Source organism: Ostrinia nubilalis, chromosome 7 (genome assembly GCF_963855985.1).
Source record: "Ostrinia nubilalis chromosome 7, ilOstNubi1.1, whole genome shotgun sequence".
Lineage (NCBI taxonomy): Eukaryota > Metazoa > Arthropoda > Insecta > Lepidoptera > Crambidae > Ostrinia > Ostrinia nubilalis.
The window spans coordinates 9,298,497-9,323,158 of NC_087094.1; the positions used below are offsets into that span (position 1 = coordinate 9,298,497).

At 37.2% G+C, this 24,662-nt stretch overlaps 2 protein-coding genes across 3 annotated transcripts in view; both read left to right on the top strand.

Moving 5' to 3' along the window:
* The window catches only part of LOC135073605 (paired mesoderm homeobox protein 2B-like), a 34,198-nt gene extending 17,180 nt beyond the window's left edge, over positions 1–17,018 (top strand). The window contains exons 3-4 of one of the 2 annotated variants that reach the window (XM_063967766.1): positions 12,460–12,673; positions 15,998–17,018. In XM_063967766.1, the coding sequence (XP_063823836.1) occupies positions 12,460–12,673; positions 15,998–16,194 (411 nt within the window). In that variant the 3' untranslated portion in view covers positions 16,195–17,018. Of the gene's footprint in view, positions 1–12,459; positions 12,674–15,629; positions 15,775–15,997 lie in introns of those variants that run through there. The other variant, XR_010257657.1, reaches the window with a different exon arrangement.
* Positions 17,019–21,135: 4,117 nt separating this feature from the next.
* LOC135073230 (muscle-specific protein 20) lies at positions 21,136–23,365 on the top strand. The gene is made up of 4 exons (XM_063967329.1): positions 21,136–21,245; positions 21,580–21,791; positions 22,227–22,347; positions 22,853–23,365. Exons 1-4 carry the CDS (start codon positions 21,216–21,218, stop codon positions 23,042–23,044), a joined length of 555 nt encoding a protein of 184 aa, XP_063823399.1. The 5' UTR covers positions 21,136–21,215; the 3' UTR covers positions 23,045–23,365.
* Positions 23,366–24,662: the final 1,297 nt, after the last annotated feature.

The window sequence follows — 24,662 nt, forward strand, 5'->3', positions numbered from 1 at the left end:
GATCTATTTATAATAGTTTTGATAGGACAAATTGCGCTGCGCATAGCTTGTTGTATGAAAGAAAATTCTTATCTTATCTTATCTTATCTTATTTACTTATTGGATATTTCACTTTTAGGGTAATTATACCCTGTGTAATGTTTGTTAATTAATTAAAAAGTACAGGTAACATAAGAAAGTTCAGAAATTATAATTTTTTTATTCAGTACGAATTATTTTTGAAAATCTCGATCACTAACAATCTTTCGAAATTAAATAATCGTAACATGTCTGCAATAAAACAAATAACGAGATAAAATCGCTACTATCCAAATAGGGTAATAGCGCGTCGTGGTGTGATTAATTTCAACCCTCGAGTGGCGCAGGTGGCCGGCACGCGGCGGCACGCGGCCTGCGCACGCGCCGATCAGACGCGTCAATGTGCATCTCGATGGCAAATGAGCAGTGAAAACACACATTATCTTTTCGATTTCTATAATCACTTGTTTGGCAAACCGTGCTATTGTTATTCTATTGTGGTTAGCACATTTTGTAAGTGAAAGCATAAAATCTGTGCTCTACATAAAGCATACATAGTAGAAATCATTTCAGAAAATTGACCAGAAACTATGTCAAGATACTTTTTAAGGATAATTATTTCGGTTAAGGATGATATTTAATTACCAAGTTAGGTATTATTTTGGGACAAGTAGGTAACCAAGATCAATTTGTAGTAGAGATTTTGACTCTACAATCGAAAAACGTCCACATGAACAAGGCCTTGCATTGACAAACCTAAGAAGTTAGAATTTTAGTCTAAATATAAAAATATTTTTTTATCAAAATAAAGTACAACATTTAATCTCCCAATCCGAATCTCATATCCCCAGATGTTACGGTAACGAGTCACAGCGATCCATTCGGCCAGCGTGTCCAACGACGGCCACAATGGTATCTAATTGAAACAATAACGTCGAAGTAATGGAACGGTTAGCGCGGGCCTGTTAATCGCGTTGATTGCGACCGTTCACGGCGCTGGAGGATTAAGTAATCACTTAGCGCGGGTCGCTCCGACCCGCCGGCGATCGCAGGGTTATCATCGAAATCATCCGCCATTTTTGGATGTTCTCGGAATATTGTTATTTAGTTTAATTTTACTGATTAATTAATTAATGATAGAGCTGTTAACTTGAATCTGAAAAGTTAATAGAGGTCTTAACTAATAATACTATTGGTTTTTCTTTATAATATAAACGCATTGTTGAAATAAAATTAATAATTTACGTTTTTACATATTTCAGTATAATGATAATTTTCCAGAACTTCCTGATAATTTAATTCAAGTTCAAGTATAAACTTGTGCTACATCACGTATCAGACTACCTACATTTTTGTTGCAAAATAAAGCGTATTACAACTAGGTAAATAAGGCCCCTGTGTTTGAAGAGCTGTTATACTATATTATGTATCTATAACTACTTGAACTATTTCAGGACGAAATAAAAACCATTTAATATGGCCAATATAGTTTTGTTTCTCATGTCTCCAATCTAAGCGTGTCAGTGAAATTCGATACAGCGCCATCAAGGTCGATATCACCGGACAAGCATGTCGCATCGCGTGGGAGCCGCGCGCGCGCAGTGTCGCCGCGTCCCACGGGACACGCTAGATCCGACGATCGTTTTCACGATTAGCCTTGATCAAACTTTCACACGTAATGCTTTTTCTATTTTGAAAATATATAAATCCGCATTTTGTATTTTTCTGTCGCCTATGGGATACATGGGTGGGACACGCTAGATCCGACGATCGTTTTTACGATTAGATTTGATCAAACTTTCACACGTAACGCTTTTTCTATTTTGAAAATGTATTTAGGTACTATAAAATAATTATTAATCTGCATTTCGTATTTTTCTGACGCCTAGGGGATACATAGGTGGGACACGTTAAATCCGACGATCATTTTCACGATTAGCCTTGATCAAACTTTCACACGTAATGCTTTTTCTATTTTGAAAATATATTTAGGTACCATAAAATGAATTATTAATGTGCATTTCGTATGTTTCTGTTGCCTATGGGTGGAACATGGGTGGGACACGCTAAATCCGACGATCGTTTTCACGATTAGCCTTGATCAAACTTTCACACGTAATGCTTTTCTATTTTGAAAATATGTAAAATCGTTAAATCTGTATTTCGTATGTTTCTGTAGCCTATGGGATACATGGGTGGCACACGCTAGATCCGACGATCATTTTCACGATTAGCCTTGATCAAACTTTCACACGTAATGCTTTTCTATTTTGAAAATATATAAATCCGCATTTTGTATTTTTCTGTCGCCTATGGGATACATGGGTGGGACACGCTAGATCCACTAGATCCGACGATCATAATCATGATTAGTGTTGATCAAACTTTCACATGTAATGCTTTTCTAATTTGAAAGTACTTACGTAAAATCGTTAAATCTGTATTTCGTATGTTTCTGTAGCCTATGGGATACATGGGTGGCACACGGTCGCTAGATCCGACGATCATAATCACGATTAGCGTTGATCAAACTTTCACACGTAATGCTTTTTCTATTTTGAAAAATATGTACAATCGTTTAAGCTGCATTTCGTATGTTTCTGTAGCCTATGGGAGACATAGATGGGACACGCTAGATCCGACGATCGTTTTCACGATTAGCCTTGATCAAACTTTCACACGTAATGTTTTTCTATTTTGAAAATATATAAATCCGCATTTTGTATTTTTCTGACGCCTATGGGATACATGGGTGAGACACGCTAGATCCACTAGATCCGACGATCATAATCATGATTAGCGTTGATCAAACTTTCACATGTAATGCTTTTCTAATTTGATAGTACGTAAAATCGTTAAATCTGTATTTCGTATGTTTCTGTAGCCTATGGGATACATGGGTGGCACATGGTCGCTAGATCCGACGATCATAATCACGATTAGCGTTGATCAAACTTTCACACGTAATGCTTTTTCTATTTTGAAAAATATGTACAATCGTTTAAGCTGCATTTCGTATGTTTCTGTAGCCTATGGGAGACATAGATGGGACACGCTAGATCCGACGATCGTTTTCACGATTAGCCTTGATCAAACTTTCACACGTACTTAATGCTTTTTCTATTCTGAAAATATACCATTCATATTTATCTGCATTTTGTGTCTGTCGCCTATAATAGACACGGGAATACTTAGACACGCTAGATCCGACGACTATTTTCACGATTAGCTTTGAATTTTGATCATAATTATCTATTTTAAAAGTGTACATATCTTTTCGTATAGTTGCTATCTACTGCTGGAAAAGTAGAGTGCATTGGAAGATTTTCTTCTATTTTTAACTTCAGATGTGAATCACCCGATTTCACATCTTGAGCACTGTTTTAGTTTATTTAAGAGCTAAAAAAGTGTCGATATGACTCAATTGGATTACGAGTCCACTAAAGTAGTTTTTTTCTCCAAAAGTGATTTTCAGTTTATGTCTCGTATCTGGGAATCAAAAATTATTTTGTAACCACTAAAATACCGATACGATGCGTTGGAACTGTGAGAGTTACTTTAAATGTGTTTAGAATTTTTGACAAACAATTCAAGTGAATAAAACTCATACCTACTAATAATATTTGAAATGTGACACAATTACCAAAATTGCATCGCATCTCCGAGTCCTATCAGACATTATTTTTGCATGAAGCACCATTCTTCTTCTTTAGCTATTCACGATAAAGAAGTGCAAATCGTAGCAAGCACTTAAAGTGATTAAAAAGTGGCGCGAGGCTCATCGTGGGGGATGCCGTGTGTAAGGCGCTTAGAGAATCGTTGAAAATTATATAGCCTCTTTAATATCACTATGACAAAAACATTTGGAGAAGAAATCGGGCAAATGGCAATAGCCATTAATTTTTACGTGTGAGAACTCACTGCTCAATTTTTCTCACATTAACAGGTCCCAAGTCCCAAGATAACTAGCCCTCCCAACATAAACAATTACAAATCCCAGAATGAGTGAATGTTATAACTTTTTGTCTCTATCTCGTTGCTAGTATTATGGTAGCTCGGTCCCTTTCTCTGGCACCCTTTGAGCGCGGAACTCCTGCGCAATTATTTTTCATTTAGCTCGCTACTTGTTGTGCGGTCTCGCGGGACGCGCGGAATCAAGTGCAGCTATCGTCCCTTTGAGATGGAACTACAATTTGAATGTGAGAAAATTGTTCTAGTGTCGGGGATAGTTTGGTGCCTTGGGATTTGTAATTTGGATATTCGCACGGTTTCGCACAGCAGTTTTTGGAGCCATTAATGATGTTGCTTTCTAGTTTGTGATACAAAGTTATCAATGCTTTCAGTAAGGATGAAAAAAGATATTTATTTTCTTTACGATTATATGATCAGAAAGGAGATACCTATATTAATATTTAATGTTTACGTGACCCAATATTACTTATGTCAAACGCAAAAAGCACATCGCAATAAATAAATCTGTTCAAATTCCAAATCCAAAACGAAACGTGAAAATTCATGCTGGATAGCTACGAGGAAACAGAAAAAGTTCGTCCATTATATTCGAAAATGCAAGTTCATCTTTGTTCCATAGAGGCGGCCCGCCGGGGAGCATAGGCGACCCGTCAGAAACTATCACGCGAGCGCGATATATGGATATCATAACCGATCCTCCGTTGTCGCACTCGCGGCGAGGGAATGGGGAATCTGATTTGTAGATGGACCGTAGCTGAAATAGATTTTCGCATTTAATGTTCCTGCTCTTTCATGATAGTGCAGCTTTTGATTTTTCAAATGGACGGCAATATTTTGATGTTTTATGTAGAGCAGTATAGCGGCAGATAACGAGTTACAGGTCTTATCTGCAACCACGAAATACCTACATTGTGCATTGACTAAATAGTCCTTTTAATTTATTACCAAATAATTGGTTCTATTCTCGTAAACTGTGTATGAGTTAAAAATTATTTATTTTAGAAAAGGCTCTTTAAATTACAATGATTTAACTAACTTCTACTTATTGATACAAAGTTAGACAGAAGTAATTAATTTCGAAACTGACAGGAACATTAGTAAAATGTACCCGGTCAGCAAGTCGAGGTAGAGCTATTGTGTTAGAACATCTGCCGATCGCTATCGGCGATTTGTCGTGTCGCGTGCGCGATTGCTGATTGCGCTGCATTGTCACGCGGAAGACGCGTGCGCATTCACGGTGATTCGTCAAATCGGTTCAAATCTGTCCTATTTTTAATTGAAATTGAAAGCACTTCAATATCGATACAGATGATTAATCGAGTCCTTGTTAGCTCTATTTGTTGCTACACACACGTAGCCGCCAAACCGAATGTCGTATTTTACCAGAAATGACAAGCATTTTCCGTAAACAAGTTATTAATATAGTCGAGTAAATCGTAAAATCATTTGCGAGCCATCATTAGCACTAGTTCTATCGTGTTTATTTATGATCACAGTGAGGGAAGGGGAGGCTGCTGTAGTGTAATCGAGCGTAAGGCTATGAACGCATCTGTTACGCCCAGAATTCGCACTATTTTTTTATTCATCAGTGTCATCGACAATCCAATGTCCTTTCATGATAAAGGGATAAACTCCAATGAAATCACTATTAGACTTGGACCCCAGAGGGTCTGTTTTAAATTATATTTTTGACTATCATAAAATTTAAAATCATACAAAATGACAATTTTGTATTATGAAATATTTGGCCGATTCACTAATTCACTGTTCAAACTTTTTATTAGTAAACTTTACTGCTGAAGTAATCATAAAAGCTCATTGCGTATAATTAATTTGGTTCAATTCAGTCACTGATAAAATTTTTCTTGCAAAGATAAAAAATTGTGTTTAACTTTTTGTGATTTTGTCTTATAGGTCCTGCATTTTAAGCTTAAAAATTCTGCAACGCACAGCGTAGCTCTGTCATTTGTTTCATATTATATTTAGTTGTTGTTTTGTTTACACAAGCCAATCAAATAAGATGAGTTGCGTCAGCACACCTGTCATCCTAAACGCTGTCGAATACTCGGTGCCGACATACGGCTTGAATAAACGATGCATTCATCTCTTTATTATGATGTGTTAATCCAGGATTATCAGCAAATGTTAACACATGTTACCAGTTAGTAAAAAAAATATAGCAGTTGCTAAACGACGTAGCTTATCGTTTATTCCCGTACCGTTTTGAACTCTATTATCAGATGTTTTGAGGCGCGTTTTTTGTGTCGCGGCGAAGGCGATAGAATTGGCCGGATTATTGAGGGTAGCTAATATTATTCCGGGCCGTTCGGAGTTGCCTTTTCATCCGCTGAGTATAAACATAGGGGTGTGTTCGCGGTGTTTGATCGCGTTTGTCGGCCACGCCAAAGATTGATTTAAGTTCGTTTCTTGTAGGCGATCGTTTAGCAGTTTCGGTATATCAATTCGTATTTTGTTTTGAGTATGGGTTTGGGTTTGGGTGACTTTATTTCTTTTATTTAATATACATACGTACTACTAGTCATTCAGTCTATTTTGTTAAAAATATAATGATAATGTAAGTTTGTAGTACCTAAGTACGTATGATACAGGTTAGGACTGATGTTGTACCTAGTAGGTAAATAATATTTCGAAAACTTTTAAGCCATTAATTATTGTGAAAGGGTTTTCTTTACAAACTTCCTCTATTCTGTGAATCATATCTCGGGTGTACCTAACCACAGAAATACAACTAGAATCTGTTATATCTTGACCTCAATAGCTACGGGAACAATCGTACATAGCTGCAGTGTTAGTTCCGACAGCCTCCAGCCGTGCGGCGGCCCGAGGCGAGGTGCGGCAAGCGTCAATATTTGCCGGCCCTGGCAGGCTAATGAATACAATTAGATCATTCCGCGCGGCCGTACGTTTTTCATACGCCTCGAGGGCCGCCCTCTGACGTGTCAAATAAAGACGACCCGCCCTATGTACATAGCGCTAGTTGACAGCGCAAATATAGAGTTTTTGGCAGCTGGGATTTAAGGTGTACAAAATTAATTACGACTCGCAAACTGGAGATTTGGTTGGACTCCGAAAATTGGGACGCCTTTTATAAATTTTAGTTTCTTTTTCGTTTAAATGGTGTATTTCTATTTCAGTTTTCAATGTACAAACCCTTCGCTTTTTATCACATTAATAAATACAACGCAAATGTTATTCACTTGTCACGCCATTAAAATGATAGCCAGTATTCATGAACTCCGCATACTTATAACACTTCTGAATGGATCATAAGTTAATGCATGAAAGCACCGGACAAACCCTCTAGTTTCCGCTACGTTTGATTTGCACTAAACATTTTTTATGGTGAAGCGCTAAATAATAGGCTCAACACATGACACTCCCCTAAGCTAATTTGATGAAAAATGACTCAGGATAGCAAGTCTGTTGTACAAAGCGATATAAATGTTTAATTAGGAGTAGAACGTCAGCGGGTGCATCCTCGTGTTTTAGTTTTGCTACGTTCATTAGAAAGCCAAAGTCAAAGTTGTAAAATCGCCGAGTGGAGTCAACGCGGCCGCTGTATCGAAGCTAGGGTTGAAAACTGCGAGTTCAAATATACAATAGTAATATTATTTCAGAAATAAAATAAAAATAAAATTGTGGGATATTTTTAGAACAGATTTTTTTTCCATTTGCTCGCCAAGTGCTCTATGGAATTTTAATGCTGAAATATTAAAGATAAGTAGGTACGTTCTTCATTTTTATAAATAAAAATCAAGAACAAATAATACAGTTGAATAGGGATTTTGGTGTGTAATCGTAGTAGGTATAAACGAATGTGTTGGTACATTGAAATCTTTATAATTTCATACTTACACTTTTCGTTTAAAACTATATCTGATGTTGTAGTATTTTAATATAGATTCAACATTTACAAGCAATAACAACCATAGATGTATGCTCGAAAAAATAGACTCTAGTTGAATAGGGATTTTGGTGTGTGATCGTAGTAGGTATAAACGAATGTGTTGGTATATTGACATCTTTATAATTTCATACTTACACTTTTCGTTTAATGACTATATCTGATGTTGTAGTATTTTAATATAGATTCACCATTTACAAGCAATAACAATCATAGATGTATGCTCGAAAAAATAGACTCTATTCGTAGAAATCCAACTGTCTTGGCTCTTAGAAATGTAGTCTCTATTATTTACGGTAAAATTGTATTTTGTTTTATTTAGCCAAATACTTATCAGTCTGTCGGTAGCCCTGTCCCAAGTAAGGTTGAGCTACCCGCTGAATACATTAGCCGTGTTGGTGTTTGCCGCGCCAGCGCCACATGGCTACGTCGCTCTGTTTATTTTAATACCCAGCCATTGTTGTCGCTGTTTGCCGAGGGAACTCTATTAAAGTACCCCTTATGACGATTGTATAGACCACCTTCTGTCGGACATACTGTTAAATTAAGGGCGATTCATTGTAACGAGATTTAAAAACAGTATTTATTTAGGGCATTCCTTAAACTATGTCTAAATATTTCTACCACCTTCACCATTAAAAAAACGGATCCTAAAATCTATTAAGATTCTTAATATATTATAAGATATCAGTATTATCTGGAAAATGTCCCGAGATTTAGTAACATTAATGCAAATAGAAAATTGATATGATTTTAGACTCCATGGAACTTTTGACTCTGTAAAGTTATAAGTTACACATTATTGAAGTACCTAAACGTTTTTCAAGTTTATACAACTTATTCTGAAATAGAGATAAAATAATAAAGTTTAAAAGAGTTGTTAATAAATCATTGTCCAATTAGAGTAGTTACGTTATCTGATGGATCCATCTGAGATGGCATCTGCGGAGCGCGTGCATCTCGTGTTTAATTACATTTGTCGAAGCGCCCCCGCCCCCGCCCGCCCTCGCTCCGGAGGCCATTCGGTTCATTTGCAAAGTGCATTTCGATGCCACGCTCAATTGTTCCGACCCTGCGCTTAATTGCCCACCCGTTATTTATTATTGACATTCCGCCTGCACATTCATGTGCAACTATCGAACACCATTCATTTACGATTCCACTAAAATAGATCATCAAATCGGAATGTCACGGCTGGAGAGCCGAACCGAAAACGGTCGCCGCAAGGAAAATTTGACGAAATATTTACGAGAAGCAAGCCACACATTCAATAAACATCGCATCGTTTATTTGCCTCGGGCCCACGCTCGGCTTCGTCGACTTCGCATTCCGCTCGCCGTCGTATCGGTTCTCATTTGTATTGGCGGCGGTTCTTGTATTATTTGTTTGTTTGCGGATGCCGCATACGCTTTGATTTTTTCCAATTCGGAAATAATGCGGAAGGCGTGGAGCCCGGGGCATCGGGCGACCGGCCGGGCCGGAGCGATCGCGAGCGCCAATCAAGCGAATTGGCGTGTTCGTTAGTCGCGACGAGCTTGCCGCTTGGTTACCCGGGCACGTACGTAGGACCTTTCCACTCGGAAGCACTGATTTTCTCTTAGATAGGATCCAACAGAATTATGAACTTCAGCAATCTTCCGCTTGATTTGAAGAACAAAATGTATACGCTCATAGAGACAACGGGTTTTGTTTACTTACGATTCTCTTCTCTTCGATCTTCAATGTTTTTGTTAAGAGTCAATTTTCAAAACAATGTGGTCTAGCCCTAATTACCAACAAAAGAAAATTATAGGAACCTACGAGTTAATAACTTTCGACGAATAGATTGGTACAGTACCTACTGAAAGGGCTACTTAACGGTGCATACAGGTGATGAAGGAGGTACCTATATTTCTGGTTTTTACTGCTTAAACTATTTTCCTAACTAATGCCTATAACTGATGTTGATAGGTACCCGTAGTCATGTTTCATCGCAATTTCGTAGTAGGTACTCGTAAACGAGTTTTTGTTGACAACGATTTAAATAGAAGATTTGTGGTAATAGTGGGAATAACTCACGATACAATTTTAGGTGTTGTAAAGCTACATGTTGCTAATGATGCTGAGCACCTCGTCACGTGAGTTAATGGCAAATTAAATCATAATGATTTATGTTGACGACACATTCCGCGTGTGGGATATTTGGACCATTCCGCGTCCATTAGCGATATAATTGGTATCAAGTGTCGGTAATGGCTCGTCAGGCTGTCATATCTGAGGTGATGTTCAAGTTCACTGGGATGGGAACACGAGTACGTGTTCAGAAGAAGGTCATCGCTCTAATATTGGAAGAAATATGACTTGACTACTGAATTAATTAATTCTCGAAAAATAACAATAGTGTCTATATGTAAGACGAATTGAAAATATTACTAAGAATAGTAATTTAAATGACTACTCGTAAATACTTAGTTTAGTAGATAGGTACAACTTTATCACCATACCCCAAATTTAGTAAAGCTTTCAATCATTTTTTAGTTAAACAAAATATGTGTGTAATTTATACTTTAAGCACATATTTACATGTTATGTAGCCTTTAAATTATGATAAAACGTCTGTGACTGCGAATCTTGAACAAAATAAAAAGACTTTGATGTTTTCTCTTTGTTAAATTTAAAAAAAAAATGTTTTACGACTTTCGCACGAGTATTTCAATCCGAATCCGTATATGATGCATGTCGATGCGTGGGCCTCCAGGCTACAAAGCACAGCTGCGCACGCGCTGACATACGGCTGATGTGAGTGCAGCATTGCCATATATCTTGCCTCAATGTCATGACCACTGACTGCTGCACAAATTATGACGCGGTAAATATAGACAGCATGCAAGGATTTGTTTTGTGACTATGCGGAAATGACAGTGGTAGCAAACCACATCACTCATATCTTTGATTTACATTGTAAACAGACGTAATTACCATCGATATTGAATTCAATATCGTTGATACAAAATCTTGCAACTGAACTTTTACCAACTAATTCAGTGTCTTTAAAGACAGTGACTCTACATTTTTAGATCAATGCAACAAACATTTATAAAATGATCTTTGTTATTACGAACGCAAATATTACTTAAATACTATGGCTCCTGAGAGCCCCAACCTTAACAACTGGACCACAAAGACGTCACTGTTGATGACGAAATAATTTGATTGGCTTGCACACCGATTACTAAGTAGGTATTTTTAGTGTGTGGACATTCTAGTTTCAGAACCAATAATGGTGTTTCAACCGCCTGTCTTGTAGCACCATTAATAAACCTCGGAATCTTTCTAGAACGCCAGTAGGTCATTAACGTTTGTCATGATCATTGCCAAGGCGAATTTGCGCAGACGTCTGTAGGCGTCCACCATTATGTATTGTACATACAACTATGTATTCTGTGGGCTGGAGACGGCTTTATTTATTTGAATTGGCCCACGTACATTCTATTTCGCTATAACAAATTAATGATAATTTGTATGAACACGAGCCTGTAAATATGGTCGTTTGTCTTTTTAGTCATGCACCCAATTATGAACTAAGCCAAAGGTCACTAAACATTGATGGAATGCCACTGGCTCACACAAAACTACTTGAAATATTTTCAAATAAAAAGTAGGTATTCTTCTGAAACTCAAGCGTCAGAGCCGTAAACTTTATTAAGCTCTGGTAGTTAATTAGTACGTTGTATTCTTGCATACTTAGCATTTCATTTGTTTCGGGTCACAAGCATGCAAATGAAGGAGCATAAAGGTGAGCAAACATCATCAGAGCGCGCCGCGATGAGTAAATAGAGCGTGCGTATGATTGTGCCGGCCGCGCGCCCATACCTGCGACGCATTTTTTACTCGCAACTGCCCAATCAGCGCCAGTGGCAGTTGCAATTATCTCTCGCACCAAATCGAATTATGATCAATTCGGATTTGCGCGCATTCGAACGAATATAAAACGGTTTGCATTAAAATTTGGCGCGCGATGCACGGGATGCGTTCCCATTAGTCGGGTCGAGCGCTTTGTTTGTCCACTCGAGCCCGTGTGCGCTTGTGTTTCATTACCTTTTTTTGTTGTTTCCAGCTTTGTTTACGATGCCTTTCGCATCATTGGCTTACAGATTTTAATTTGAGTATAAAATATTTCATTTTGAATGTACGCTGATAAATCACGGTCGCAACGAAAATAGTGGGAATTGTTTTGGTGGGAGGTCGGTCTGTCAAATTCAAGGAAAATTAATGGGTGGAGCCATTACATTCGACGTTATTTTGTGATATTTTATTCAAATTTATTACTTACAGCAAAGTAACTAAAGTGTTATTGGGAAGTTAAAGCTTTCATGTAAAATGGAATAGTAGTCTCCAAAGTAATGTATCGTTGCGAAGTATTTTACATGTATGTTTAGGATATTTTGACGCGAGTTACTCATAGCTAAAACAAATGACTGTCAAATAAATTGATTATCTCGAGCCCTCGTCTTCATCAAGTTGCTCTAATCTATTTCAAATACCGTTGTTCTTTTGTTTTCCAGGTGTGGTTCCAGAACAGGCGGGCCAAGTTCCGCAAGCAGGAGCGCCTCGCGCAGCAGAAGGCGGGTGAAGCCCCTGTGAAGGCGGAGGGCAAGCGCGACAAGCCCGCGTCCCCCGCCTCGTCCCCGCACCCCGCGCCGGCGCCCGCGCCGCAGCCCGCGCACCACGCGCTGCCGCACCTATCCCCGCCCGACTTGAAGCCTATCACTTCAACAGGTAATAAACATGAGAAGTCCTAGTTTTTGTGGCAGCGAATATAAGTTTCCAATTAGATTCTTGTATAGCCGTCTCATTTGGAAACACTCTATTTCACCTACTTTAAATTCTGTTTCCAAATAGCTTTGTTTACCTTACATTAAAAGCCTATCAGATGTACACGTGTATGGGCCCAATCAGTGCACTTTCTTGTTCACAATCGGACGCATGTTCGCCGTGCAGTCTGAATCCATGAAAACGTAACGAACGCAAAGCTCGAGCCATCTCGAGCTGACTTCACCAGTTTTTAAACTACATATACAGCATCTATTCTTCTTCTTGCGAAATATTGACAAATTAGGCACGATAACATCATTTAATTGCCTCGTAGCACTCGTAGAATCGTAGCAACTATTTACAGTTCTCAGTAGTCTGACTATAAAAATAAAATTAAAAGTGTTTTGAAAAATAAATATCATCGAAATAGTTAGCGTTTCATCTATAACGAATTTAGAGTAACGTATAAATAAGTGGTTACAATAATATCAAGCAGCGCACCCATAAATTGCAGTAAGTGCGTGATAAAATATTCGGCGCGCATTTCTAATTTTACGATTAAAATAAGGCGCGGTGGGCAGGTAGGCGCTGGCGAACGACTCTCTCGCAAATGTCGGGTATGGGACCTTGAACGTTAGCTTATTTATTCCAAATTTACATAGTTACACATCGTTTAAATTAGAGGTGTTTTTACAGTTTTCTATGATTATACATAGGGTAAACCGACAGTTATTGGGCGCTGCCAATCATTGGACAAAACGCCCTTTGAATGTTCATAAAATGAATGAATATTTATTCCTTCAAATGAAAATTACAACTTAACGCCCTTTAACTCCATCAGTCGGAATCACTTAGTTGTTGAAATAGAAATCCTATTTTTAATTCAATAAATAACTGTCCAATAACTCCTTTAAGTGGCAGTTTACCTGGTTTTTACTATGACTGGCAGTTTACCCTAGTTTAAAACAAAGTTTTGATAAATAACGACGCCCAAATAAGAGCAGTATTTTAATCAGCTGTGTGCTTAATTTATACACTTTGAGTCCTTAAGTAATCGAGCCAACATTTTTAAGTCATGTACCTAATTTCAATTTATAACGATGTTAATAAGTAAATACTTGAAGTAAGTTAAAGGATGAATAAAAGATGCTGAAATGATACGTGCGTCACTCGTGCGTTACAGAAAAACATCTGAAAGACGTTTCGAAGCTTTGAAAGAAAATGTATTGACCCACTTAAATAGAAGGTAGAATTTATCATTGAAGTCATCCGGTATAATGTTACAATAACAGACGTAGTAAAATCTATACATGTAACACTGAAACATGTAAAGAGGTGGCGAGAGTATTATCGAAGCGAAACTTTCGTCAGTTTTAAACTTGTTGATACGCCGCTCGTGTGAGGCAACGTCTATTTTTGCCCGATTATTTTGGCTGTAGTATGACGAGTACAATGAAAAATTACACTTTTTCCTTTTCGTCAGAATACTGTTTTTTTGCAAATTTCGACCCACGCTAAATGGTGACAACTGTCTAATTAATGGCGTCTTCTTTCATGTTTAAAACTCTAACGGCTACAGACAATTAAAAAAAAGTTAGAAAATAGGTTTTAAAAATTAAAAACACATAAATGTTTCTTCTGCCGAGCAAGAAACAATGATGACAATAGCGGTTTTATTAATATTTGACTCCAGAATATACGAACATACTCGTATTGCAATACGTCTCTACATTAAAGTATGAGCCTGACTGAATTTAATCTTAAATTATTTACCTAAAACTGATGCTATTCCTAGTGCCTATACCACCTCCGAACAACTCCATTACTGACGACACTTAATACTTACAAATATGGCTATTATTTGTTTGTAAACATTAATAAGTATGTAGATTTGTATACTGTTTAAATGAATAAAATAAATTCGGTTGTCGTTTTTGGAAGACTTGTTATACTTCGGATATATTAACACGTCTTTACAAGCTTTTAACAACCACTTTTTACACCCTGTATATTTATTTAAGCTTCACTCTACAGACTAGCTGGAAATGCGAATGTAATCACTAGTTCCAATTCCAACGATTCCAGAAGTATAAAAGCAAGGCTGTTTGATGGTGCAGAAGTTAATTACCGCGTAACCAATACACACAGGCACGCCGCGCGGAAAATGTTTCGTTAAACGCGTGAAATTCCGTTGCGATATTTTTACTTCAGCACGATATCATGAATATTTTTAGCACATACGAGTATTCACCAAATCTCTCTTACATTGATTGCCGAAATTTAGCCGAATGACTCACCCGCACAAAATATCCGACCAATCGGCAACCCGATTGTACTATTTTAGTGCCCAGGTTTGCGTGGGCGAACATAACAAGGATTTTGATGAGATAAACAAGTCACACCGAATAAGTGTACATTAAATATAGCATCTTCATCATGGACACTTTGACGATAGCGGGTCACGCGCTTTGCGTAAATAAGTAGGCAGTTTCGCTACAAGATCAAAGATTTAGGAAAGCTTTTCATACTACGAAATAAAAAGCTTTTTTATTGTCTACCTCAAACTTTGGGAAATCGATTCTCCACTTCACGGTTGTTATTCTAAAGAATTTAAAGCGTTTGTGCCTTTTTAAAGTCTACAGTAGTTCACGTACTAAAAGTGTTGCTTTCTTCCTATGGAAAGCTTTCGACCTAATAGAGCTTTTGACCTCCAATCATAATCTTCTAACAAACCATAAACTATCTTGACACCGGTAGCACAAAACATAAATGTAGGAAGTGTTAGTAATGAGCTTGAGTGTGAACGGTGTGTTTATTGGTGCACATTATATTGCAAGTTTGTGTTAAGGCTGCGGTTACTTTGTAACGTATCAGTGCGGGCACGGCTGTGGGCACAATGGCACAACATGGCTTACCGGCTAATGGCGGACTTGCGGGCGCATTAATCACATTACGCCCCCCGCAGCCGCCGCCGCCAGATTTTCACTTCGGCTCATTTGCGCTAATTGTGCGCGCGATTGTCACTCAGGCTTGAATAAACAACGGAGCCGCGCGGCAAGGATTAGGTGATTAGCGCTTAATTGCGTTACCACGATTATTTCATATTCGCCCGTCGAGCTGCAGTCTGATTTCATATCCGAGCAGATTTGTATGCAGGAGTTTCAATTGTTTGGCGTGCTTAATGCAGCAGTTTTGTAGCTCGTCGAACAATTTAAGTGTTATGTCCAGTGGTTTTGCCACAAAGAGCGGCATTGGAAAGGTTCTAATGTTGTATTTTTTGTTTTGCAGCGAATAAGTTGTGTGACGAGCTGAACGGAGGCGGAGGAGGGATGCCTCCGGTGTCGGGTGCCGGCGGCAAGTGGTCCGGCGGGTGCGGGTTGCTGCGCCAGCCCTCCGGGTTCCCTCTCCTGGGAGTGGCGCCGCCCAACTATCTGCTCTCGGACCACCTGGGCACCCTCGCTAAGACGAACAACCATCTTTTCTAATGGGCGTAAGGTCGCCCCGTTGAGTCACGCACCACCGCGCCGAGTCCGCGGGAGCGCCGCTCGCGGTCACGCGTCCCTACTCGACCTCGCATTCCATGTGACATTCCACGTGTCGGACGCTGTCGAACTTTCCTTCGAATAGGAAAACAAAAACGCTTAAAGTGACTGAACACAGTGAAAATTGTTTATCAAGTGCCAAAACGTGTCCACTAAATCGTATTACACAATAATGAACGTTGAAAATCATTTTTAGGTTCGCCTTTATTGTAATGATGTGTTTCATGTGCGATTGCACAGACAAGGGTGTATAGCTTAAAATAAATCTACTTATAAGTGTAATTTAACTAAGTATTAAAAATGTTAGTCAAATGAATGGAAAATAAAACTTTGTGTGATATTTAATGTATGTAAATAATATTTCCAACGTTGTATACGTTTATCAAGTATACTTAAATTTAGATGAAAGTAAATAAACCATTCCAATTTTTGAAACTTAATAGAGGTTTAATAATTATTTATTTGTATTTACGTAGATTTTGAACAGTCTGATCAGTTCTAGTCATGGTATTTTATTTAGTCAAATAAATAATTTTAAGTTATCGCACGACACGCAGTATTTTCAATTAAATAAACATGAGCATTATTAGTTATTTTAAAATAGTTATTAAATATAAATACTGTCGGGAATGGCATGGGACAACTTTGTAAATATGTAATAAATGAAAGACATTGTACATAAGTGCATAGTGACTGTACCCGAGTGTATGTAATTAAATTGACGAATTTGTCGAAGAGTGTTTTAATAAAGAGAATAATAAATGGGATTTCCTTATTTTATTTTTCTCAGATAGCATTAGATCCACGATTACCCCAATGGAAAAATCTACTCACAAAAAAGATAAGTCAAGTCAAGTACTCGTAGGAGCTTTCGTAGCGGCACCGTAGTGCTACGAAAGTTTCAGAAACTTGAAAAATGAATATTTCATTCATGTATAGTATTTAAGATTTCATTTAAACACAGTTAATAATGTTAGGATTATTTAACATCAGAATGAACTAAGAAAAATATGCCATTTTCAACTTTTGGGTATAAAACTTAGTGTTTATTATGTACGTAACGTAGTGTTTTCCTTTTTTGAAGAATGTATTAGAGAAATTCAATTATGATTTGTACCTTTACAACACAGCATTATGATTGTACATATTATTATGATGTCTTTTCAACAACGTTTCAATAACTTGCTATTACTCGTATCGCGTCGCTTTTAGTTTCATAACGCAACGAGTGTGTTCTGCACCACTATAGCACTGATACAGGTGCTATAATGTAAAATTATTTGTTATTGCAAAATGCTACAGTGTTTAACTTTCTCTGCCGACGTCTCTAATAAACGGAATCTATGGAATTCAATGTGTCACGCTATGCGGAATTGCCTATGACTAATCCCATGCATTTGTAGGAGCTTTTACGAGAAACATTAGAAGTTGTTTGTGACTTGTTTGATGTTTGCTACGAAAGTTGGTAGGGTAAACCAGAGAGTGATTGCCCACTGGTAGTGATTGCCCGCTTTAAGAATAATATTGTCAGGTGCTGACTTTGAATCACTCTAGTTAGATTTGAATTTACTAAGTAGATGGCTCCGAGATCAATGTACAGTAGATTTAAAATTTACAATAGGAAACACTAAAAAAAAAACAGTTATGGCGGATTTTGTCAAGACGGGTGAAAATGTTACTCAAACAGGTAAAGACTTTAACAATTTTACTAAGGAATTACTTGCTTAGAGGTTAAATTTTTTTTGCAAGTTATTTAATATTCAACTAATGGTGTATAGTCATGATGAAATTATAAGTGTTTTCTCCATTATCAATGAAAATGACTGATAAAATTTGATTTCTAACGGTCATTTTAACGGTGGGTAATCACTGCACGTAAATCTGTATATTTTTAGTTATTGCCCACCATCATTTCAGTTATTGCCATATGTTAATGTATAGTTATTGCCCAGGGCAATTATTATTAGAGTGTTGCCACCATGCAGTAGCAGTGTTTAAGTTGCTCATTGCTAGACTTGTTTTGCAATTTACAGGCATAAATATTGAAATGGCTTTTAATGTTTTATTTTCAGTATGCCAAAGACTCCAAAAAGTCCAATATAGCATAGAAAATTTGCAAAAAGCGATCGAAGCTGTACAAGATGTATCCAACAATTTATCTACAAGATAAATTGCTGAAAAATATGGTTTGGCTTGAAAAAATTGATAAAAATTCAAACGCAAACACAAAAAATGAAAATCCTACGTTAAATCTACTAGTGAAAATGTTAATTGTAAGGAAATAGATACAACTTTAGGGAAGAATAACCAACAGCTAATTGAACATTCTGAGCAACCACTTGAACTGATATCAAAGAAGATAAAAAAATAAATACATATAAAATTCAAATTTTTGCGTCATCTATATGTTTTGAAGTAGATGATTCTGTCTCTACCGATTCTGACTCATCAACGTCAGCTCAAGAAATATTTGATAATATGTTAATAAGGCCAAACGCAATTTATTTTGAAATTTTGAAGACTGTACGTAATAATAATGTGTAAGCATTTAAGTTTAATGTGTTGTTTTGTTTATTTAAAGCCTATTTTGTCATTTTAAAATTGATTATTTTGTTTTAAGATACTGGGCAATTACTGTGCTTTGATGTGGGCAATTAGTGTAAGTAATGGGCAATGACTGTACTTTTTGGAGGATTTTAAATTTATTTCAATATTTTCTAAGTTACGTAAGTTTTAACTAAAAACTGTTAATATTCTGTTTAACAGTTTATTGAGTTATAAGAAAAAAGTCATAAATGGTCGATAATTAAAATACTTTTTTTAATTTTTCATCTCAATGTGTTTGAAATCTTTAAGTGGGCAATAGCTATATGGTTTACCCTATATGAACTAATAATCAAAACAAAGTAGGTAGGTAAGTACCTCTGTTCTTTAAATGCCCTGAAAAGTACGTCTTTTTATGAAAGCTCATAAAAGTAGGTAGGTATTTAAACTTTCATTGACGATAAAAGCTTTAAAATAAGACTTTCAAAGTATCTGCATTCTACGAAAGTAAAATGAAGGTAGTCGCATATTATAACGATTAAATTCCACTCACTAAAAGCAAGACAAGGTTTTATAGCTTCTTATGAAATGCAGTTATTTATTTCCCATGAATCACAGTTTTTTCATTGGACCGAAATACTCAAGGTTGAGAGTACCAAGGTGTTTTTTATATTCGTGTCCACTCAGGCGTGGGCACCGGCGACAATGATAAGTCATCGGGTACTCACTGGAGGGTGGTGGGAGGGCGCCGAGTTCGAACAGTAGGTACCTACTACAAGCCGTGACGTCAATGGTGGAACGTGCCACAAGTTTGGCGCGTGTAGTCCTTAAATGGGTAAACTGGAATTAAAACAAAATACTTCATTATTATCAAAGGCTGAACATCCATTACTAAGGCTCTATACTTCACTGGCTTTCAGTGTAATGACTGTAGACTAAGTTGTACTTATATGCTATCAACTTCTGAGGGTATTTACGTCCACTCTCTGCAGAATATACTATTGAATAGTGATGATCTAAGTTGTTACAAAATCTCCAGGTTCGATTCCTGGTTAAGGTCTATTTCACAAAAAACTTTGTTTTTTAATTAATTTTATTGCCAGTCACGCTAATTCAAAAGTTCATCTGTAATTGAATAAGTATTATGGACGGGTTTCAATACCTTCGCCTAAGGGTCTACGATTTAAATTATTGTCGTTATGTAGATCGTGTTGGCATAATACAAAATTATTTTAATATGTTTATCGTTGGGGTACCAAAGATCAATTAAATATGCATCAATTAAATTAAATTATTGTGATGACCAAATGTTAACCTAGTACCCTCAAATATAGTAACAGTTAGGTGCTGAAATCTGAACTCAGTATTTCAATCAGCACTTGTACTTGATTGACCGACAGTTTGACGCAAAACAATATTTCAAACACCGAAAAATGAGAATTTGAATGGCACGTGTACCTACAGTTGGGTGAATGAAATATGTAGTTATCATCGTGATTTATTAGTGCACTTCCTTTTATGTGGCATGTCCGAATCTAATTTCGCTATCTTGTAACATTGGTCATTACCCTTTTTTTAAAATAAACTTTACCTACTACAACATCACGTATTATGATGTCAAGAAACTCGTATTGAGATAAAAATAGTTATTTTTATAGTTCAGCAACGACAAAGGTTTACCTAAATAATTTAAGTATTCGATGGTAGGTACTACGTCTTTGCTTGGTCGAAAATGAACCATTCTGTGAAATTTATCATTGATTAAATCATTCGTACTTTTTCTCCTTTATTTGAGCATTTGAACAGTCCAGTACCTCTAGCATGAACAACTTTCGTCTTCGAATCGTTTGCGTATTCGATAAAATTCGATACTCAGTCTTCGAATTAAACGATAACGTGACAATTTTGATTCTCAAAATTAGTTTCGTGCAACCACATCTCATACTAAGTTCAATTTACGACACGTTCACAAAGGCGCTGTTGTAGTTTTCTTACTAAATCTTTTGATGGCGATTCGAGTACGCAAACGATTTGAACTCGAAAGTTTTTCGTGCTAGCCGTACAGGTGCGGGAATAAGAAACGGGCCAAAGAATCGGAAGGATCATGGACGAAAAGGTTATTTAAAAAATCATTAACATCGTTATTTTGAAACTATTGCCAGCGTCCATTTTAAATTGACTTTTTTTTAGCATTTTTAGCGAAATATTACTTGTATGTCACTGAAAACTTAAGTGGTAGGAACAACAAAGGTTGTTGAGTCAGAGCCTATTTTGCGCGAACGCTCATCGGCGCGGGCGCAACGCGCGAGTTTTCCAGAAGGGCGGAACCTGCGCCACTATAAATACGTGCTCTCCGCTTTCAGGAGTTCAGTCTTACAGAGCTTTCAGTGCACACACACAGCCAACGCAAACCACACAACATGTCTCTGGAACGCCAAGTTCGCGCCAAGGTATATACACACATTTTTATATTCACAATAACGGTCTTCTAAATAAACGTTTAGTCAAAGCAAATTTTGAAACTCAAAGTTTAGCCATGAAATAACTTCACTAATTTCACCTTAGTATTCTTTAAATAGTCATTAAAACATTTTTTAAGCTTTTTGAAATTTAGAAGTTATTAGACATCCATATCGAAAGCTTTTCAGTGCTTAGGATAGATACATACAGTGTTTTCGTATTACTGATATTTTGTAAATATCCAGTAAGGAAGCAGCGCCGTTAAAACAATCTGCTTTATCATCCGATTCGAACACAGTACATTAACCCTCAATTCTTCCTCAGCTCGCTTCCAAGCGCAACCCCGACCAGGAGAAGGAGGTCCAGGAGTGGATCGAGACCGTCCTCGGTGCCAAGTTCCCCCCTAGCGACGCGTTCGAAGATGTCCTCAAGGACGGCACAGTCCTCTGCCAGCTCATCAACAAGCTGAAGCCTGGCTCCGTCAACAAGATCAACACCTCTGGTGGACAGTTCAAGATGATGGAGAACATTACCAAGTAAATAACTTTTTTATAGTTCTATGTACCTACCATGAGTTTACGTTAGGTGTGCTCGCTAGCGAGTACGTCAAAAATCTCTATGAAGATTTTGTTTCTTGAAAGTAGCCGCTAGGGGCGCTGCTCAATATGTCATACAATTAATGTCATTTTTTTACGCAGTCGCTAGCGAGCACACCTAACGTAAACTCATGGTAGGCACACTGGTTAATAGTCGTAACGTAAACGAACCATTTTGTAGATGAGCAAGGTCTGCTGCCAAGATAGAGATTGTAAATTCTGAAGACTCGTAAAGACCATTACACTAATCTGTAGAATGAGACTAAAACATCCAACCGTTGCCATTTTTCAATGAGGACGTAACTGATTACTCAGAAGACGTATTATTATCATTTAAATTGTGACATCTAACCAACCAATGGTTTCTTTGTACAGCTTCCAGGCCGCAATCAAAGCATATGGAGTCCCTGACATCGACGTGTTCCAAACAGTCGACCTTTGGGAGAAGAAGGACATTGCCCAGGTCGTCAGCACACTGTACGCCCTCGGCCGTGAGGTCAGTATCTATATAAAAATTACCATTAATTATGTCATAATATAAACAAATAATACCTAGATGTTACGACGTAATAACGGGCTAAGAATAATTGTTACGATGTTCGCTTCCCTGGTGTAGGTGGTAAAATAATAAATAGTCTGGATCTGTTTTAAAATTACGCAAGATCATTTTATGATTTTATAAACATTATAAAATTTACGATAACTGATCCGATCCATATTCGTTTATCGCATAACTTCAGGAATAGAATCGTGATAGCTACTTAAAACAACGCGTTCACACACCATTTCGTTTTGCGATACGTTTCGAATTTGAGTAGTTGGAAAATCGCCAAGTTCAACAGAGATTTACGAACATGCAACATTACCTCGGTTTTCATAAATATCCAAGGCCATGTGGTCATGTTGAGGCCGAGTAAGGGTTATTTAAGTGTTGCACAACGGATTTACACATTCTTGGGTTTTGAAGCGTTCTGACTTTAATGTTTGATGTTTGGTTACAGACTTACAGACATCCCGAGTGGAACGGTCCCTACCTTGGCCCCAAGCCCGCTGATGAGTGCAAGCGTGACTTCTCCGAGGAGGTCCTGAAGGCCGGCCAGACCATGATCGGTCTGCAGGCCGGTTCCAACAAGGGAGCCACCCAGGCCGGTCAGAACATGGGCGCTGGCCGCAAAATCTTGCTCGGCAAGTGAGCACTTCGCCATAGCTCTGCTCCAAGTGATATTATTTTTAAGATTTTTGTACAAAACCAAGTGCACAAGAACATTGTTGTGTGACTATATTGTTCTTGAGAAATCTAGTCAAAAGTGATGGGAATAGAAACATTGTCTCAATTGAGATTAGGAAAACACCATGTACCTAGTTTAGTATAGCTGTGCCTATTGTCTGCAACCTATTTGTTCCATGTAGCGCACACAAGATTTTGTACATAAGTACTTAGGATAAGTAATATATTTATTTCCATTTTATTATGCCTTTTTATAATAAAACAGTACCCACTTCAGAACTCTGAATTTGATTTTCATTCATTTGTATTTCCTAATCGATAATATTGAGATAAAATACTTACCATTGATGTTCATGTCATTGATAAATACCTACCATTTCTTCAAAACAGTAGTTTGTCCCATCTTATAGTACCTACAACTGGTTAAATATTGCTATTCCGACAACTATAAATCTAATTAAAACCTATACCTATTGGTTTTTGTATAAATATTTGGAAAGATTAGTAACTAATTAGAACAATGTTTTAAACACAAACTAAGGAATTTTAACTCTTTTCTTAACTTACCCACTAAAGTCTAATAATGGCATTAAAATAATGACTACAGTACCACAGGTAGTCTTATGGGAGAAGGCACAGTTTAGATTTCTATCTAGAATTATTTAAGTGCCTCTATACATTGACCTATTACAGACGCATGCAAACCTACCTTCGTTTTACATTTGCCTTCCAAACTTCAAATTTATTATTTCGTAGCAGCATTCTTAAGGAAGACGTGGGGCGATACAACTATTTCGGAAATGTTATCCAACTACAGACTTCAGTAAGATTTGCAGAGGGAGGAGTTAGACATTGATAGGAGAACGATTGACGAACGAAGGGTCTAATTAGGCTCGTTGGCATTAAAAACCTGAGTCCATGAGCAGATTAACCATACATACATTTGTCGTTTCAGCCAAATGACGTCCACTGCTGGACAAAGATTTTCCCCAAGGATTTCCACAGCGATTTACTCAACCGTATTGTTATGTTATCTTAAACCTATAACGATGTTCAATAAATAAAACCAGAATGTGGTAATCAAACATCCTATTAAAAATTATAGCTTGGTACACGTAGCAGTCGTAGTGGAACGTAGAGCAAGGAAATCTAATAAGATAGGTTGTGTTTTATAAAATCAGGTCCAAAGTTGCCACTTGGCGAAGTCTCTCTGCAGTGAGATGTATTTACGATAATACGTCTGTATAATTACAGACTTACCTACTTCTCTTAGTACTTGTATCACTGCTAAGCAGTTAAAAACAAAACACAACTAAACAGCTGTATTTATTCAAAGTTTTGTACACGTCTAACTTTTTTTATACCTAAGGACTAATTTTACTTTATTGCACAAAGAGTACAATTGGCAGTCTTATCTTAGTGGAAATACAAGCAAGAATAAATGGCGTGTTCAAGTTTTTCCTAAATTAAAATTTAATTTATACGTGCCTAGCCCGCACTTATTCCATATCTTGTAAATGGTATTTCCTGTAATAAATAAGAGGCTGAAAAGGTGACTGAATTTCTTCCTCCATTTTTAGGGT